The sequence below is a fragment of the Bos mutus genome, chromosome 2 (assembly GCF_027580195.1).
Source record: "Bos mutus isolate GX-2022 chromosome 2, NWIPB_WYAK_1.1, whole genome shotgun sequence".
Classification (NCBI taxonomy): domain Eukaryota; kingdom Metazoa; phylum Chordata; class Mammalia; order Artiodactyla; family Bovidae; genus Bos; species Bos mutus.
In genome coordinates this window covers 88559638-88578333 of record NC_091618.1, presented here as the reverse complement: position 1 = coordinate 88578333, position 18696 = coordinate 88559638, and the positions used below count along the sequence as shown (strand labels likewise).

At 43.7% G+C, this 18696-nt stretch overlaps 1 protein-coding gene across 2 annotated transcripts in view; it reads right to left on the bottom strand.

Annotated features, from left to right (window-relative positions):
• The window catches only part of KIF5C (kinesin family member 5C), a 159845-nt gene that overhangs the window by 75718 nt on the left and 65431 nt on the right, over positions 1-18696 (bottom strand). For both annotated transcript variants that reach the window (XM_070390183.1, XM_070390175.1), the window contains exons 4-10: positions 13619-13723; positions 8577-8625; positions 8262-8317; positions 7498-7585; positions 3508-3632; positions 817-921; positions 303-451 (exon numbers count right to left, since the gene is read on the bottom strand). In XM_070390183.1, the coding sequence (XP_070246284.1) occupies positions 303-451; positions 817-921; positions 3508-3632; positions 7498-7585; positions 8262-8317; positions 8577-8625; positions 13619-13723 (677 nt within the window). The remainder of the gene's footprint in view (positions 1-302; positions 452-816; positions 922-3507; positions 3633-7497; positions 7586-8261; positions 8318-8576; positions 8626-13618; positions 13724-18696) is intronic.

The following is an 18696-nucleotide window of genomic DNA, read 5'->3' as shown; positions in this document are numbered from 1 at the left end:
AATTCCATGAAAACAAAACTAAAATTCCACTGAATTACTAACAATCACATCTATAATAAGCTTGGATTTTTTTTTAACATCATACCTTTGATAGACATATTCATACCTATTGTTTTAAAAGGTAATTTTTCTTTCGGCCTCAATACACGATGCCTCAAGTTTTACAGGTCACCTGCTAGATGCAAATTACTAACAGGCTGCTTGCCCCCTCCCTCTGCTTCCTCTCTGACCCAAGAACCTCACCACTCACCCCTAACACCTAAGACCCAGCTCAGAGCACAGGTTAAGAAGGTCATGCCCACCTTTGTCCAAACATGAGTGTTGACTTGGTCTCAGCTTCATTGAAGACTGAGGGAGAGCAGCAAATGACGATGGTGGTTCTACAGTTCCCACCCAGAGAGTCCTGAAGAATCCGAGTCATCTTGCTGTCCCGGTATGGCACGTGTGTTTTCTATTTACGAAAAGAAAAAATACTGTCTGCTACAGCCAATTCAAAGAGAAATACAGAGGCCAGCAAGTTAGTGATGGGAACTGGGCTTAGAAACATGTGAAATAAAAATCTGTGGCCTGGTTTTGCATCTTGCCAAAGTTTAGCATGCCCATTGTGGGACCTGGGTCATATGAAATTAGCATCACCACTCACACACTTTAATGAGCTAGATTTCCCTGCAAGCAGGGTGTCCATAGCCAGGACTCCCCCTGTCCCTTTCTAAACAAAAACAAATGAATCACTGGGGTGTGTGGCAAAGAGAGTACACGGACCCAAGAGGCAACTTCTCATGATATCATTTAATAGATGGGGACACGATCACTTACCGTCCCTTCTGCCAAAGCAGCGATCACGTTTCCAAGAGCAGACAAAGACTTATTGATATTTTTAGCTTCATCGAGAACAGCTCCCTCGGCACCAGTTTTGCTGACCTACCAGAGAGAAGAGAAAGCAGTGAGCTGCACAGGTGCAGAGGAGAAAACTCCAACTCACAAGAGGGCACGCGTGCAGGAGGGAGCCGAGGTGAACCCTCCCGGAGTGCTGGGGAAAATACAAGTAAGTAAGACGCATGGTGCCCGAGGCAGGGGATTGGTTCTCTCCTGTTGTCATTTTCCTCTCAATTAGGTTTTAGAGGAATGGCTGGGACACCTCGCGTGTAGAGCTGCAGATACTTCCCAGGGGACGTCTGTCTGGGGATACCAGGCTCCAAAAGCACTGTCACTGCAGAAAGGCTGGGGTCTCGCGAGACTGAACCATCCCCACGCTGGGGATGCGCAAAGAGAAAACGATGTCCTGGCCACAATGAATGGACATTACAAGCTCCAACTTCAAGCAAAGGTCAAGAGGTGCTGGGGATGGTTATCCAGACTCTGTGTTCCTTCCCTACTTATTCCCATAGTAAGAAAAAAAGGAGTAATCAGCCAAAGGGAGAAATACTTGACAAGACATGAAAAGTCAAAAAAATGTATATTATATAAGTGAATCTGTCTTTTTTCTCCATAGTTAGAAGAAGCATGCACCATTCCTCCTCGGCTCTGTTATTACTGGTAATTTCGTATATACAGCATTTGCTTTGGGTACAAAGCAGTTCACTGATGTTAGGAAAAAAAAAGGAACTCAACATGATTCATAGCTCTGCTGACTGGACCAAAGACACAGGGGGAGCGGCTGCTCTCTGAAGAAAGAACAGTAGGGAAAAGATTTTAAACTGTGCGAAGATGGATTTCAATTACATATAAAGGAGGAACTCCCAATGACAGAGATGAATGCATGTCCAGGGGGCAGGGGAGGGTTTTTTCAAAGAAAAATTCAAGTATTTCTCCAGAAATTGTGTGTGGGTCCCCTGCTTACAGATGGAGAAATCACGGAGCTGCCGGCTCACAAATAGTAATGGTCTATTCATGGTGTTTAAGGTGCAGTCACATTTGAGCATCTCGACTCCATGAAATATGCAAGACAAGTACAAGCACCTTCCTTTTACAGACAAGAAAAATTTGAGCTCCAGGCATGTCAAATTGCTCACCCAAGAGAAGAACACATTTCGGGGAGATGGGACTAAGCCCCAGAGCTCTGTTCCACTAGATCACTCTGACACATTCATGCGCATACATCTAGGGCAAGGAACACAGCTATGAGCAGAGGAAACAACTTGTAGGTCCACAACTTTAAAACACTTCATAAATATCAAAAGCAATAACCGCCAACGCTGTATAGGCCTCCACGCTCAGCTGCCTGCATGAAGCACTTTCCCACTGCATTTAGGCCCTGAGTACTTATCTCTGTTCTCTAAAGGGAAATAGGTTAAGCTCGGGATGAGGCAAAGGATCCCTAAGAGCTTTGTCTGGACCCACACGACAGGTGGGGCAGCAAAGTAGATGCTGGCTGCTAATGGCCAGTCTAGAGGTGAGCAATGCTACTCTCTACTTCTGTGCTGGTGGGCGTCTATTTAATTACAGTTTCAAGCTGGGCCAGAATGATTTTCAAGTTCCAGTTAGGACTATCCAGATGATCTTCTGCTCCAGGCTGTACAAACGCAGGCAGGAGAACAACCCAAGTAGCCATTACTTACACGGATGACAGTGGCCATAACTTGGTGTTCGGTAACTCAGTGGTGGGAGCAGTAAGTGGGGATCAGTGACACAGTTCGGGAGACTGACCGAGCTTCAGGGCTGGCCCTGATGGGGACACAGTCTGCATGACATCAGCGATGAGGTAGGCCACAGGGTATTGTGTGCAGAGACTTGCTCTATGATGTCACCCAAGGCGGGCAGTGCCCCCAGCTCAGGTGTGGCCACAGGAGCTTCCAGCGGTGCTGGGGAGGTGAGGTGGGAGGGCAGGGGGCAGGTGCTGGGAAGCCTATTGGATCTGGAGTGTGGCCGAGTATGCCTGGAAGAAAACTGACAGGGTCCAGATGCCGAAAGAAAATCCTGACAAAATCAAAGAAAGGTCAGGGCTTGTGGCTAAACACGGGCTTCAGTCCCTGTAGCCTGAAGGGAGTGAGGCTGCCCATGCAGGACTGGGGCAGTTCACACCTGCTGGAGAGAGAAGCCAGGAAGGCAGGGAGAGCCCCACGCTCCAGATCTTTTATCAGCAAACAAACCTGCAGAGGCAAGCCTGCCACATTCCAATGGCAAAGCCCCTTCCTGGCCTATTCGAATCTGTTACAACACAGAGATTTTTCTTGCCCTCAGAAGTTCACGTCCCTCCCACCTTTGAACAGCTGCCTTCACCAAGCTAAGTTTACACCAAACACTCGCCTCATGTCATCATCAGAGTCTATTAGGCATAAATCAGGGTTTGCATTCAAAGCACCTCCTGTGACATGAATAGGGAACTTCAGGACCAGAAAAGAAAGAGCAGGGAAATGAAGGTTAAATTTAATAACATCTTGGCACAACATCAGAAACTTTAAAAGCTCTTTAAAACCAGGGACTAGAAAGACATAAAAATTATACCACTGCACAGTGAAGCAAATTGCAGGGGGAAACTGTGGACAATACAAATAAAGAACCAATTACCTTTTCACTCCCAGCCAAATCAACTAGATACAGCTTCCCACTGAGTTTTTTTTCAGTCTCTACATTTTCTTGCTTAATATTAATCAGGAAGATACTGTGACTTCTAGAGCTGTGTTCATTCATGTCTGAAAAGGAAAAGAGTTTACTGCTCTACAGAGAACACATAAATTTAGTAGTAAGCCTCTCAATCAAAAATACAACAAATCATGCCTAATAGCTCCATTTTTTTTAAGTCCATTCAATTTTAAAAAATTATCTGAGACCACTTCTTCCAAAAAACAATGCTCATTCTAGAAATGAAAGATTTAAAATACCTTCACGTGGCAGAGAAATTAATCTAAAAATTGAGGTCAGTGGCTTAAGACAACAGATTCTCAAGCTCTGCATGAAGTGTCCGTCCTCCAACATTCCAGTCTGACTGTCCAGTCTGACTCTCTCCTTGAAGAGCTCAAGGCTTCCGCCTCTGCCTGACTTTAAGTCCCTCAGCCTTGATCACCAGGATTAGTACCTGATGTATTCCATCTTCTTCATGTGTGCAGGCCTTGACTTACCAGTGACATCACAACCTTTCTTAAGGAAGAATTATGACGTTATGAAAGAAGGATTAAGACATACATTTCTTTTATAACCCATGCTAGGAACATAGAAAGTCTCAGAGATGAAATATGCTTCATTAGAACCAAGTAACAAAAACCAAAATCTTCTTGGATCTTGGTCTTTGTTCACCAGGCAGACAAGGACCCCAGTGACAGTCTTATTCAACCCACATTGGTAATCAGTTCTCCAAACCATCTAACCAGATTATGTGGGGAAAAAACCCTAAAAGTTTTCAGAAAAATGCTAGAACTAATGAATTTGGCAGGATACAAAAGCAATACATAAAAATCAGTTGCATTATATATTATGATAATGAACAATCCAAAAAGGAAATTAACAATTCCATTTAAAATAGGAAAAAAGAATAAGATACTGAGGAATAAATGTAACCAAGAAAAGAAAGGCAAATAATGATAATTATGAAATGCTGCCAAAAGAAATTAAAGAATACACAAGTAAATGGAAAGCTAACCTTGTTCTTGGATTAAAAGACTTAATATTGTTAAGATGTCCATACTACCAACAGATTTAATATAATCTCTATCAAAATCCCAATGATATTGTTTACAGAAATAGAAAAGTCCATTCTAAAATTCATATGGAATGTCAAGGGACCCTGGATAGCCAAAACAATCGTTAAAAAGAACAAAGTTGAAGGTCTCACACTTAATGATTTCAAAACTTACTACAAAGCTATGGTAATCAAAACAGTGTGGTATTGTCATAAAGGCAGACATATAGACCAATAAGACAGAATAGAAAGCCTAGAAATAAAACCTCACATGATATGGTCAAGTAATTTTTGACAAGCGTGTCAAGACCATTCAATGGGGAAAGGACAGTCTCTTCACCAAATTGAAAACTGGTTATCCACAAGCAAGAATGAAGTTGGACTCTTTCCTTAAGTCATACATAAAAGTTAACTCAAAAAGGATAAAAAATCTGAATGTAAAAGTTAAAACTATAAAACCTTAGAAGAAAGCATAGGGGAAAAGGTTCATGACACTGGATTTGGCAATGATTTGGATATGACACCAAAAAACAAACCACAACAGCAACAAAAAATAATGTAACTTCATCAAATGTAAAACATTGTGTATGAAAGGACACTGTCAAAAGAGTGAGCAACCCACAGAATGACAGGAAATACCTGAAACCATATATCTGATACGGGGTTGAGATCCAGAATATATACAGAATCCCTACAAATCAACAACAATAAAAGCCGAACAACCTAATTTTTAAAAACAGGCCAAAGGACTTGAATAGCATTGCTCCAAAGAAGATGCATAATGGCCAAGAAGCATATGAAAAGATGCTCAACATCACTAATCATTCAGGAAATGCAAATCAAAAATCTCAATAGATATCATTTTACATCATTACACAACAGATGACTATTAAAAAGAAAACAAAAATAGAGAATAAGAAGTGTCAGCAAGGATGTGAGAAACTGAAATTCTTGTACACTGTTAGTGGGAATGCAAAATGGTACACTTGCAATGGAAAACAATATAGCTGTTCAGTAAAAAATTAAAAGTAGAATTACCATGTGATCCAGCAATTCTACTTCTGGGTGTATATACCCAAAAAACAACTAAAAGCAGGAACTTGAACAGATGTTTAAACACCCATGTTCACAACAGCCAAAAGGTAGAAGCAATACAGTGTCTATCTATGGATGAATGGATAAACAAAACGTGGTGTATGCATACAATGGAACATTACTCTGCCTGATAAAAAGAAAGGGAACTCTGATACATGCCACAACACAAATGAATCTTGAGGACACTGTGCTAAGTGAAACAAGCATGTCACAAAAGGACTTGTATCATTCCACTTATATGAAGTACCTAGAGTTGTCAAATTCATTGAGACAGGAAGTAGGACAATGGTTAACAGGGGTTGGGAGGAGGGAGTATGGTACCGGCCATTAGTATTCAATGGGTATGGAGTTTCACTTTGGGATAATTAGAAATTGTGGAAACAGGAAATGGTGATGGTTGCAAATATTGTGAATGTACTTAATGCCACTAAACTGGACACTTAAAAGAGGTTAAAATGGTAAATTGTATGTTATGCATAATATAACAAAATTTAAAAAGAAAACATCTTACCAGAATAAGAAAAAATAGTATAATGTTCTGTACCAACAGTTCTGAAGCAGAGGGCCAAGACAGACTATCAGGTATATCACAAATAATTCGTAACTAGGGAAACAGAGTGGAAACTTCTTTACAAGAGATGCTGTTAGTGTTAAGTGTATCATTCTTTCTGTAAGTGTCTAAGCAGAAGAGAAAGAAATAGAGTTTAACCCATACTGTATACAAGTCTAGGCTCAGGTATGGAACTTGCCACATAGATGAATATCATCTGATACATGCGTTGCAGTAGAGAAACAGTTGAGAATTACAGTTCTGGATCAAAAAATCATAGAACCAGTCAACAACCAAGCACTACTTGAATCTCTCTACACCATGCAGAGGACTCACTACCTCTCCAAGGAGCAGGCTTTATGTGCAGCAGCTGTAAGGACAAGGGTTTTTCTTGTAGTAGGTCAAAATCTGCCTCTCTGCAGTATCAACTGTCCTGGATGGTCTACTCGTTCAGATCAAACAAAGCAAGCTGCCCCTCTGAAGGTCAGCACCTTGAAGACATCAAGACTGTGTTAAGATATATTTACATGCCCTGCCCAGATAAGCTTCTCTCTTCCAAGCTAGAAATTCTTTGTTCTTTCAGGAGATCGTCACAAGAAGCCACTCTCACTTGTCCCTGCCCCTCTGAATAAGACAGACATCTTTTCATAGAACCTCTGCAGCTCTAACACCACATGACCTGTTTCCCTGAGGAAGGCCCCACAAGGTCAACCAGCTGACCTGACTGTGTCGGTTATGGACAAGACAGCAAAGAGTTTACAATAAAGCACCTGGCCCCACTTTCTGAGTTCCTCTGCGTCCTTGTTTACAGAGGATATAAATCTAACATCGTTTCTTTTGATGTGTATGACTAGCATATAGAATCTGTCAGTTTGGATTTTTTAAACAATAATAGAGTTAAAATAAATGAGCTTAGCAGCTTACTTTCTTCCACCTTTAGTTGGCTAGCTGGTTGCTTATCCCCAGTGTTCAGGCTCAGGCTGTTACCCAGACCCAATGTCACCCAACATTTCCAACAGGCCCTGGACGGCTGGAGGCGCTGTTTCAGGCGCTGTGCCAGGACCTGCCCAGGCCCGCTGGTACTGCACACACCCCTGTGTCTGAGTGCCACTCACTGCTTTATAACTGCCTTCTTGGGCATTACTCCATTTGGACCTCATTACCCGCAGCCAACCTTGCTGGTAGGCAGATGTCTGTGTCCTAGGTTAGAGGGGAGGAAACCCCACACCAGGCTTACTTGTCACAGCCACGTGGCGGTTTGCTTTGCCTTCGTCTATCACATCCATGACTTCCTCCGGGCTTGACACAAATCGCTCGGTGCACCCCTACAAGACAGCCAGAGCAAGCTGGTCACTGAAAAACTGAAAAGCAACAAGGCTTTAAAACAGCTAAACATTTTCCCACTTCTGGAACTGCAGATGCAGAGAAAGGATACAGTGTTGACTCAAAAACTCTTCCTCCTCACCAAGGGCTTGAATTCTACATTCAAAAGAAGTCTGAGAAACACTGGGAAACCCAGAAGTAAACCATAAAAGAAATGCCAGATTTTAAGTACACAGTCACACTTAATAGCAGGGGAGACAGAAAATAAAGAAGGAAACCAATGATGGAGAAAGAAACGGATGAAGTCTTGCTTTGCCTTTCAATCTAGCCACCAACTTTAATTAGATACTGAAGCTGTAGACATAATGCTACGATAGGCTTCTTCTAAGTGCCAAGTATGAACAACTGTACTCAATCCCAAAGCCTCTTTAAATGTGAATAATGTCTGTTCAGTTCTCTAGTTCTTACCTTCTGTGATCTGACATCTGGGATACACTTACATAGATACAACTGAAGAAATTAAATGCCAACTTTTTAACCAGATGAATATTAAATATAAGAAACGATTAAATATGGATATGTACTTTTTAGGTAATGTTCTGGGCATCTTAGGTAATAATTATTATGACAGTGATTGGAGGGAAATCAATTGCATCATCAGTCAAGATTTCCTCATACCTTTACGTACGGGACTCTATTTTTATCTTCATGAACAGCCAAGTTTGTCTTGGATACTACAGAGACGATAATGATGACATGCAAAGAAGAAAAGAAAAGTTAAAGGCCCTGTATTGGAGGAAAAATAGAAATTGTTACAGAAGATAGGCAGATCTAATCTGCAATAACTCAAGTTAAAGCTTTGGCTGAGAATAAGCAGACAGCCTGAAGGCAACAGAACGTCTCTATAAATTCCTGAAGCAGAAGGGCTGTAAAACATTTCAACCTCCCTGGACTGTAGTTACAGAACAAAGGACAAGAATTCGGGTTACTCACCATCAAGTAAGTCCCTGATTTTGTCCAGGTAGATCTCAAAATAGGAAACCTGATTAAAAACAAATTGATTTTGAAACAGAAATGCCACCCTGTATTTCAATAACATTATTATTAGAATTTTCAAAAGCTTTTTTGTCATGCTATGAAGAGTAAGAAAAAGGCTACAAAATGAAGATTCAGAGTCTAGAGAGGAGCGCTCCGGCCAACCCCCCGCCTCTCACCGGCCTTCTGTTTCCTGCTTGGCAGCTTGCTCTAAGGGTCCCTGCTCAGCGGCCCAGGCCCCACCCCCACCCCTGCATTCAGAGGTCCCCATGCTCCCAACCAGGTGCTATTCACATCCTGTGCTAGTCTTATGGAAGACTCTACCTTTCACCTTAGATGACCACCAAGCAAACTGCTAGGTATGACAACAGCTAGAGCAGAACACGGAGAAGGCAATGGCACCCCACTCCAGTACTCTTGCCTGGAAAATCCCATGGACAGAGGAGCCTGTTAGGCTGCAATCCATGGGGTCGCTAAGAGTTGGACTCGACTGAGCGACTTCACTTTCACTTTTCACTTTCATGCATTGGAGAAGGAAATGGCAACCCACTCCAGTGTTCTTGCCTGGAGAATCCCAGGGACGGGGGAGCCTGGTGGGCTGCTGTCTATGGGGTCGCACAGAGTCGGACACGACTGAAGTGACTTAGCATAGCATAGAGCAGAACATGTCTTTTGCAAGCAACTGTCAAAAAACCAGTAGGCCTCACCTTGGGCATGACACTGACAGCCTCATCAGACCAGGGAGGGGGCATGCTCCAAACATTCAAATGAAGAAGTGGGGAGGGGGAATAAGGGTAGTTGCTTAGAACTACAGAACCAGTAACAGGAAGAGAGCTGGTGACAGTGGCCAGCTTTGGGGAGTCCAGGAAGGACTTGAACAAAATGTAATTTAATAAAAGACAATTAATCTGTGAGAGGGAAAGGAAGCCTTCCAATGAATTATTCTCAAACTTCAGTCCCAGCACTGCCTGTACCAGCATCTCACTCAGCGTTTCTTTAAATTGCCCTGAACCCTACTGTAATCCTCCTCAATCAGAATCTCCAAGAATAGGATTTGGGAATCCACTTCTAAACTCCCCAGGTGACCCCTGACCCAGGCTGACATCTGGGAACAACTCTAACTAGATATGTGATCTTGGAGATGTAATTCACAAGTATTCAAGAACCTAGACTTCAATGCTCCCATCTGTCATATGAAGCCATTGATAGCAAAAATTCCCTCTAGGATTCTGTACTCTACCTACACTTGCCTTCTGCCAACCAGATCAACTTTTCCTTCCCTCAGGTTCATGGTCTCCGCCCCCAATTCCCCCTCCCCGGAAATCTAAACAGAGGACTGAATCAAAAAGATGTTTTCTAAAAAGCTGAAAAAATAGTTGTAAAGTTGAGATGCAACTCTACAGGTGAAACCTCACCCCTGCACCACCAGTCTTGGCTCTAGACCAGGAGAAGTAAAAACTCCCTAACCCAGCACTAGTCCCAACCCAGCTCAGTCCTGGTTCATTATCTTTCATCTGTTTCAGCCTGGAACCTCTTGACTCCTCGTTTCTCTGAAATCTGGGGTCCTGGCTTCAAACCCTGGAATCTATAGCTGAGCATCCTCTCCCTAACAACCTCTGCCTGCTTGAATGCCGGTCAAATGGCCCTGTTACTGGCTCTCTCTGTCGCAGACACACGTTCCTTACCCACTGCTCCAGAAACCTCTCCCTGAGGCCACAATTCTAGGGTCTGCTTGGTCTCTAAACCTTAGACATCTCTAACCCAGTCCTTCTGCAACCCACTCTTGTATTTCAGAATTGTCTGGTTTTCATTAAGACTTTTCTGTTAACTCTGAGATCTTAAGCATGTGTCCTTATTTCTACAGGTTACAGAGAAAATTAATGACACCTGAAGACCACTCATGAAGTAGATATTAGCAAATCTGGCACTTAGAATCTTGTTCATATTTAATATAAGTATACAGAGAATTCTGATTTACTCATTTTTTACCATAGCAAATAGTGGTTTCTTGGGAGGGGGGTGAATTTTGTTATTTCTGTCACCTCAAATACTTTGTAAGACCAGATGGAAGAAAAATAAATAAGCATTTAAAAGCATGTTCAGAAATAATGTTTAAAACCTCTGTGAGGCTCACTTTAAGGAGCAGATTTTCAATACTGTCTTAATCATGCCTCTTTTTCTTGATTCAGCCTGTCACTATTCAGTTCAAAATATGGAGTAATCAATAGCAAACTTGCCTACTTAACAATTATTATCTGTGAAATAAGAGAACATAACTAACAAATGCAGGACAGGACCCTAGATTGTAAAATTCTGCCCTGACATGAGTGTCATTCCTCCTTTCCTCCCTCCCTTCATGCTGGGGCTATTTTTATCTTAATAAGATTCTAATGTGAGACCCTATTTTGAGGGCAATAATTGGTTTAACATCTTACTCCAGGATTATCCCATAAGAACCCTGCAGTTGTTCAAGGTATTTAAATGCAAACAGCCTTAAAGATGCATTAAGCTCCTAAATCTTGATCCCATCAAAGCAACAAGCTTCTGCATCCTCAGATATAAAGAACTCTGGCAAGGAGGAGAAGCTGGCTTCAGCCAACAAAGGGAGCTGTAAGGAAAAAGATCTGCCAGATGTACTTTATAAATGGGCAAACAGTTGTTGCCTTGTTTTTATATAATCTGGGGAAGGTACCACAGAAATGGGCTTCCCAGGTGGCTCTAGTGGTAAAGAACCTGCCTGCCAATGCAAGATATAGAAGAGACGCAGGATTTGATCCCTGGGTTGGAAAGATCCCCTAGAGGAGGGCAGGGCAACCCACTCCAGTATCCTCTCCTGGAGAATCCCATGGACAGAGGAGCCTGGTGGGCTACAGTCCATAGGGTTTCAAAGAGTCGGACATGATGGAAGCAACTTAACATGCACGCACCACAGAAATAAGTGACGGTAGAAATTTAATATAATGGAACAGGTACTACACATGGGGTTGGTCAGTCTAATTTCAACTGTGCTGAGGACTTGATGTCACTTGGGCCATTGGGCTCTATATCTTTGAACTTCAGTTTCCTTATTTCTAAAATGATGGGCCTAGGAGATGGATGGCATCACCGACTCAATGGACATGAGTTTGAGTAAACTCCGGGAGTTGGTGATGGACAGGGAGGCCTGGCGTGCTACAGTCCAAGGGGTTGCAAAGAGTCAGACACGACTGAGCGACTGAACTGAACTGAAATGAACTGAACTGAGGCAGTTGGGTCCCAGTTTCCAAGGATCATCAGCCTCTTGGTTGATCTGCTCAGCTCCAAGTCATCTTAGAAATGCCCCCTTTTCCTCCCCATCCCCTTGTCAACCCTATCCCTGTGACAGTCACCGTGGCAGGGACCCTACAGCCATGTGCATCCTGGATACAGCTCATCAGACCAAGGCTGGGCCAATGGGCTCCTTCCCAGGAGAATGAGGGATTGGAAATAGGGGATGTGGAGCAGAAGCTGTGATGTCACCCTCTTTACTACACACACAAAAGAGAAAGATGGTCTGGAACAAGGGAAAGAAATAAAGCAAGAGGGCAGGGACAGGGACCCTAACAGGGATGGAGTTTCTTTTGGCAGTAATGAAAATGTTCTGGAATTAACCAGTGATCCTGAAGGCATCATACAGAGCTAATTTGATGTTTCCAGTAGAAGTCTGTACTTTATTGTTGGTATATTTTTCACAAAAGATTTTTGAATAATAGGACTACCAAAAGTAGAAAGGAAAGTAGGTGTCAGAATCTGTTTTTGCTGGTAAAAGACTACAGTAAGTCTTACAGAATGTACTTTTCAAAATTCATGTTTAATTTTGCATTTTGCCTTCTTAGTGCCTAGTTTTCTTGCCACCTTCTAGGATAAACATGTACAAAACTTTGATTTAACTAAACATCTGTATTTTCACCTTTCAGAGGTGATGCTACTAATATTCTTTATGGAAATCATATATTCCCCTTTCATTTAAAATGTGTTGTAAGACTTTCCATGTAACTGTTTATACACTTACTTAATAAATCTGCTTAGTATTCACTGATGGTGGTTGTACAATTTGGAAAACATACTAAGAACCATTAAATTGTACACTGTAAAAAGATTAAGTTTATGGTATGTGAACCATATCACAATTTTCTTAAGGAAAAGCAGAGCCTGGATTTCTTACTTCTCCACAACTCCCCGCCCCCACACCTGCTGCCAGATGCTTTATCTACAACAACTTCCTCTATTTGCTTAAACAAGTGACTTTCAGTCACTTGCAAACAAAGGAGTTCCAATGAATACACCCCTCGTACCAAATGTTAAGATTAACAGCTATAGTTAAGAGAGTAGAAACCTCCCTTTTTCAGTTCAAATTTAAGCCAGAACATAGGTATGAAAAACAAAAACAAGAAGGAAAAGAATTCCCTTTCTCAGCACTTCTCAGAATGCGCTCCTCCAAATGCTAGTCTGTTGCCCTCCAAGGAGGGAAAAGTAGGTCCACAGTCAAGGACGCTGGGAAATGTGATACACCACAGGTCCACTGTGCACAGTGCATTACACAGAGGCGCACTTAAGCATGGGGTAAATTTAAATTGTTCAACAAGAGCACTTTCCCAGCTAATTTGGCCACATAAGCCTTTTCCACGGCAGCCCACTGAGTAATGATATGAGGGACTGGGTTCCCCAGACACACTTTGGGAAACGCTGTCCTTGCCCAATTATGGACACACGCCAGTCATATCTATAGAAACCCACAGGGTAAAGGGGAGAATTTAGACCACAGTCACGATGATTCCATCCTAAAAAGGGCTTTTCCTTTATCTCAATACTTCCTTGGTATTGGCCTAAGCCATTAAATAATAAATATGGCTCTGCTGACCACAGAAATGTCACTTAAAATCAATAAAATCATCTTCTACGTGCATGTAAAAAAGAGGAAAGCAAAGAAACACAACCTGGGGGTCAGTTTCTTCTTTCAGGACTCAACCAATTGCGCTTACCTTGATGTGGAACTCCAGGTTCTCATCCATGGAATAGATATGGTCAAAGATGTCGTGCGCAATCCTTGGAATGATGCCCATGAGCTGAGGGTCGTGTAGCTTCCCCTAGTGAGTGAAAACACAACACAGGTATCTAAAGGGCGCTGGGTACCTGAGCACCGTGTGGGGGAGAGAGAGGACCATACCCGGGCTTCTTAAACAGGAGCAGGGAGACGCTTAAACAGAACGCAGAGACTGCCTGCTCCCCTGCAGATCCACCCCACAAGCCAACAGACCAACAGTTAGCAGGATAACTCAAGCCCGTGTGGCTCTGAAGACCCACAATATCCCCTCCTGCTGCCACTGGGGGCAGCAGATCAGTGTGTATGCAGGTGAGCTTGTGGGTAGAAGGGAGAGAAAGAGAATGAATGAGGTTATACGTGTGACTGTAACATACTAAATGTGGGCTTTGGTTTAGAATGTTTACACACTGACCAGAACCTACAAATCCAAGTTCATCTGCCTTAATGAAATCACATCAAGAGCTGATAGACATAGTTTTATTCACATCATCACTGCTTAAACATTTCCAAGAACCTGATTCTGCAAATACCTGCAGTAGCACTTTAAAAACCAATCAAGAAAATCCATTTTATCAATTTCTTTTAAAATCTATACTTCCCAGGTTTTGTTTCAAATATTTTGGCTGTTTTTAATATGTAAATCTGCTTATAAACTTTCCCCCCCTTTTTCCCACTTGTATTCATTTTACCTAATACATGGATGGATAGATGAATGTTTCTGTTATCTCACACAGAACACACAGAAGTCGCTCAGTCGTGTCCGACTCTTTGCGACCCCATGGATTGTAGCCCACCAGGCTCCTCGGTCCATGGGATTTTCTAGGCATGAATACTGGAGTGGGTGGGTTCTTCTCTGTTATCTCAATTATCACTAAATCCATTTTCAAAATCCAGAATTTGCTGTTTCAAATACTTTCAAAAAGATACAGCATAGTACCTGAAACTAATTCTTCAAGAGGAGTTCTAGAAGTGTTTAAAGCAACAGACTTACAAAGGACCTCAGCATACAACTTCCAGAGGGCCTGCTCTACACACACACCAAAGGAACATTTAAGTTCCACGTTGAATAACCTATCAGCTCACAAACACAGGGTTTGCATATCAAAGCAATTGTCAATAACTGCATACCCAGATCACTCTGCCTTTCAGAAGTTCTAAAATTCTAGGAAGAAATGGAGCTGGCAGAAAAGCCAACTTGCTCTCTGGTTTTCCAGGAATGCCCAACAGTCTTCATGAATTTGACTCACATATCTTTGTTCCAAATCTGCCCAATACCTGAAAGATCTGCTTTGTTTTCTTCAATCAAGTCCTCTTTTTCTTTCAGATGACTTTCAGGCCAATATCTGAGTTATGAAAAGCAAGAAGTTACACAAACTCTGGCACTAACTTCAGGCCATAGAACACTTTCCATTTTGAGCCGTCCTTCAGCACCTGATTCCTGACCGTCCACTCTGTCCAAAGCAAGGGAAACGCTGAATTCAGACACTTCTGGCCTCTGGCAAAGCTCTCTTACCGGGAAAATAGGTACTCTCCTGGAATGCCTCATCTGCCAAGAATCCTAAATCATTTGATGTATTTCTCTCGTTTTTTTTAGTTTAACTGTATACTCCCTAAAGGCAGGATGGCCAGTAAATATTTCTTTCCAGGGCTTATGAGACTCAGTACAATATCTACTGCATAGAATTACTATAGAATCTAAATTGAAAAGTATATATAATGGGCTTAGTGACAATAAATGTTGTTATTCAGCTCATAATAATGTTCTCATTAAGCAGTTGTTAGGGTTTATTTGACCTGAAGAGTCTTAAAACATGTTACTACCCCAGATGTATCTAATGAAAACAAAGCCAAATTACTGAGCCATCACTTCTTATTGGCCGTCATAAACATGTAACAAATCAAAATACTGGACCCCACCTGCTTTGGACTGTGGACTCTGCTGGCAGAAATGGTACCTACACTGAAAACACAGATCTCTGTTCTATCAAATGTGACACCAATGGGCCAATCTGACTCAGAAAGTCCGAAGAGTATCCTCCTCCACCACCCCCGCCCTGGAGCTCTTGAATAATCCATCACAACACTTCAGCTTCTCCTCAGTGGCCCACAGCCAAAGCGGAATGATTGATAATCCAAAAATCATTTATAATTGACTCAAATCTTTTCCCTAGATGCCTTTGCTTTCAACAGACTGACCTTCCAATTAATTCTGGGTGCATACAAGTTTTGACATCGCTTTTTTGCCTTCGTCGGGGTGTGAACCAAGGCAGAATCAGGATGAGCCTGGACACTCCCTATTTTGTTTCCCTGGAGACTCAACCCAAAAATCATACAAGAAGGAGCACATGCTCGTTTGGAAAGGCCTAGTAATACCCCCCATTCCCATAGTGACGCAGTGGTACCCAAAGCTACCAGAGGTTTAAGGGCTAGGATGCCTTCTTCTAGCTCATAAGCCCAAGAGCGGTGAGGCCCTTTATGCTCAATAAACTGAGGATGCCAAAATGATCTGTGTGTGGGTGTGTGTGTGGTATCAATGTACACAGTGTGCAGTGTGTGCATGTGTCTGGTGTCAGTGTACACGGTATGTAGTGTGTGTGTGTGTTTATAAGAGATGATATGTGTTTGTATAGTGTGTGTATTTGTGTTGTGTGTGGTGCACACAGTGTGTAGGTGTGAGAGGCATGAGGATGTGTGGGGAAGGCTATCAATGCGAGGTGTGGTGAGGAAGAATGTGTGTGGTGTGTGTGGTGTGTGTGGTGTGTGGGGTGTGTGTGTAGTGTGGAGGTATGTGAGGTGTGATGAGGATGAATGTGTGTGGTGTGTATGGTGTGGAGACAGGTCGTGTTTGTGTGTGGTGTGAAGCTCCATGTGGTATGTGTGGTGTGTGTGGTCTGGAAGTGTGTGTGGTGTGGAGGCGTGTGTGGTGTGTGTGGTGTGTGTGGTGTGGAGGTGTGTGGAGGCATGTGTGGTGTGGAGGCGTGTGTGGTGTGTGTGGTATGGAGGCATGTGTGGTGTGTGTGGTGTGGGGCGTGTGTGGTGTGGGGCATGTGTGGTGTGTGTGGTGTGGAGGCGTGTGTGGTGTGGGGGCATGTGTGGTGTGTGTGGTATGTGTGGTGTGGAGGTGTGTGTGGTGTATGTGTGGTGCAGTGATGATGGATTTGTATGGTGTGGAGGCGTGTGTGGTGTGGAGGCGTGTGTGGTATACGTATGGTGCTGTGATGATGGATTTGTGTGGTGTGGAGATGTGTGTGGTGTGGAGGTGTGTGTGGTGTGTGTGTGGTGTGAAGGTGTGTGTGGTGTGGAGGCGTGTGTGGTATAGGTGTGTGTGGTGTGTGTGTGGTGCAGTGATGATGGATTTGTGTGGTGTGGAGATGTGTGTAGTGTGGAGGCGTGTGTGGTGTGGAGGCATGTGTGGTGTGGAGGAGTGTGTGGTGTGGAGGCGTGTGTGGTGTGGAGGCGTGTGTGGTGTGGAGGCGTGTGTGGTGTGGAGGTGTGTGTGGTGTACGTGTGGTGCAGTGATGATGGATTTGTGTGGTGTGGAGATGTGTGTAGTGTGGAGGCGTGTGTGGTGGAGGCGTGTGTGGTGTGGAGGCGTGTGTGGTGTGGAGGCGTGTGTGGTGTGGAGGCGTGTGTGGTGTGAAGGTGTGTGTGGTGTGGAGGTGTGTGTGGTGTACGTGTGGTGCAGTGATGATGGATTTGTGTGGTGTGTGTAGGAGACAGGCATTCCACAAAGGTCTTCACTGCGTCTCTGTGGCAAACGAAAGGCATACGTACACAAACAATAAACAGTCACCTCAGGCAAAAAAGGTAATAAAGAGGCAATGAGCTCTAGAAACTCAGAGAACAGAAACATCCCTTGCAGCTGGGGTGACATGGGATGGCTTCCTTGAAAGACACCAGATCTGGAGGGATGAGTAAGATTAAGGAGACGTGAGACTGTGGGCAGAGGAAACAGGAGAAAGAGAACGGGGGAGGGACTGAGAGAGCACGCTGCTGTTTGGAGAACGTGACAAGTTTAGTCGGCTGGAGGATCAGGGATGAACTCGAGTGGACATTACCACTCCATCATCTTGTTTCTCCCAGAAAGCAAAAGAGACATTTTAATACTTGCATCCTGTATAATCTTCCTCAAATCCTGTATAATTTCCCCACTTCTGAAGGTGGCCTTCTTGGAGCACATGTGAAAGCAGAAACCAGACCCAGGCCATTGGCCATGGAACAAGACTCCCTTTGTTCCAGCCCCAGTGGCCTCCTCAGCCTCCCAAGCAGGACAGAGTTTCCTGAAACACTTAGGATGGGAGAGTGGGGGCCCGTCAGCGCACAAGCGCCAATGCACGCAGACAGGCTCACGAAAATCCACTTGGCAGCTCCTCGTAGCAGAACAGCCTGCACCCTCCCAGGGCCTCCAGGTGTCCCTTTGGGCAGAAGGAAAAACACAGCATGTCTGCATCCATCTGAATCAGTGTGCAGAAGCAGGCCAAAAAGCAAGGCACGGGGCGAGAGAAGCCCTTCCCAGCCTCCCGCTCCGAACAAAGGTCTGGCCCTCTCTCCTCCGTGCAGCCAGCACCCCAGGACCCCTCTTCCAACCAGCCCCTGAACATTGCCCACCACAGCCCAGCCAGGGCCCAGCACACGGAGGGTCCCCTCAGCTTAGCACCAACACTGCCAAGTGTTTCCCATTTGTGCTGAAAATCCGCCTGAAACGCACCATCTTCAGAAGCTAATCTTTCCAATTTTATGTGGGCTTATCTGTTTGCTCCCCTCAATAGAAGGTAATGGAATCACCACTGGATGCCAGACCCCAAACTGGGGCAGGGAGGGGGATTAAAATGAAAAACAGCTTTTAAATGTGACAGCTCCGTCCATTCATGGAATTAACAGTCCCTTCCCAGAGCTTTTAAAAGATCACAATGTGTAATGCCGAATATATAAAATCCTCCTTGTAGAAGGTGAGAGCCCTGAAGGGTTTTGTTGGTTTTTGTGTTTTTTTTGTATTTCAGGGCCCTGGGTTTCCTG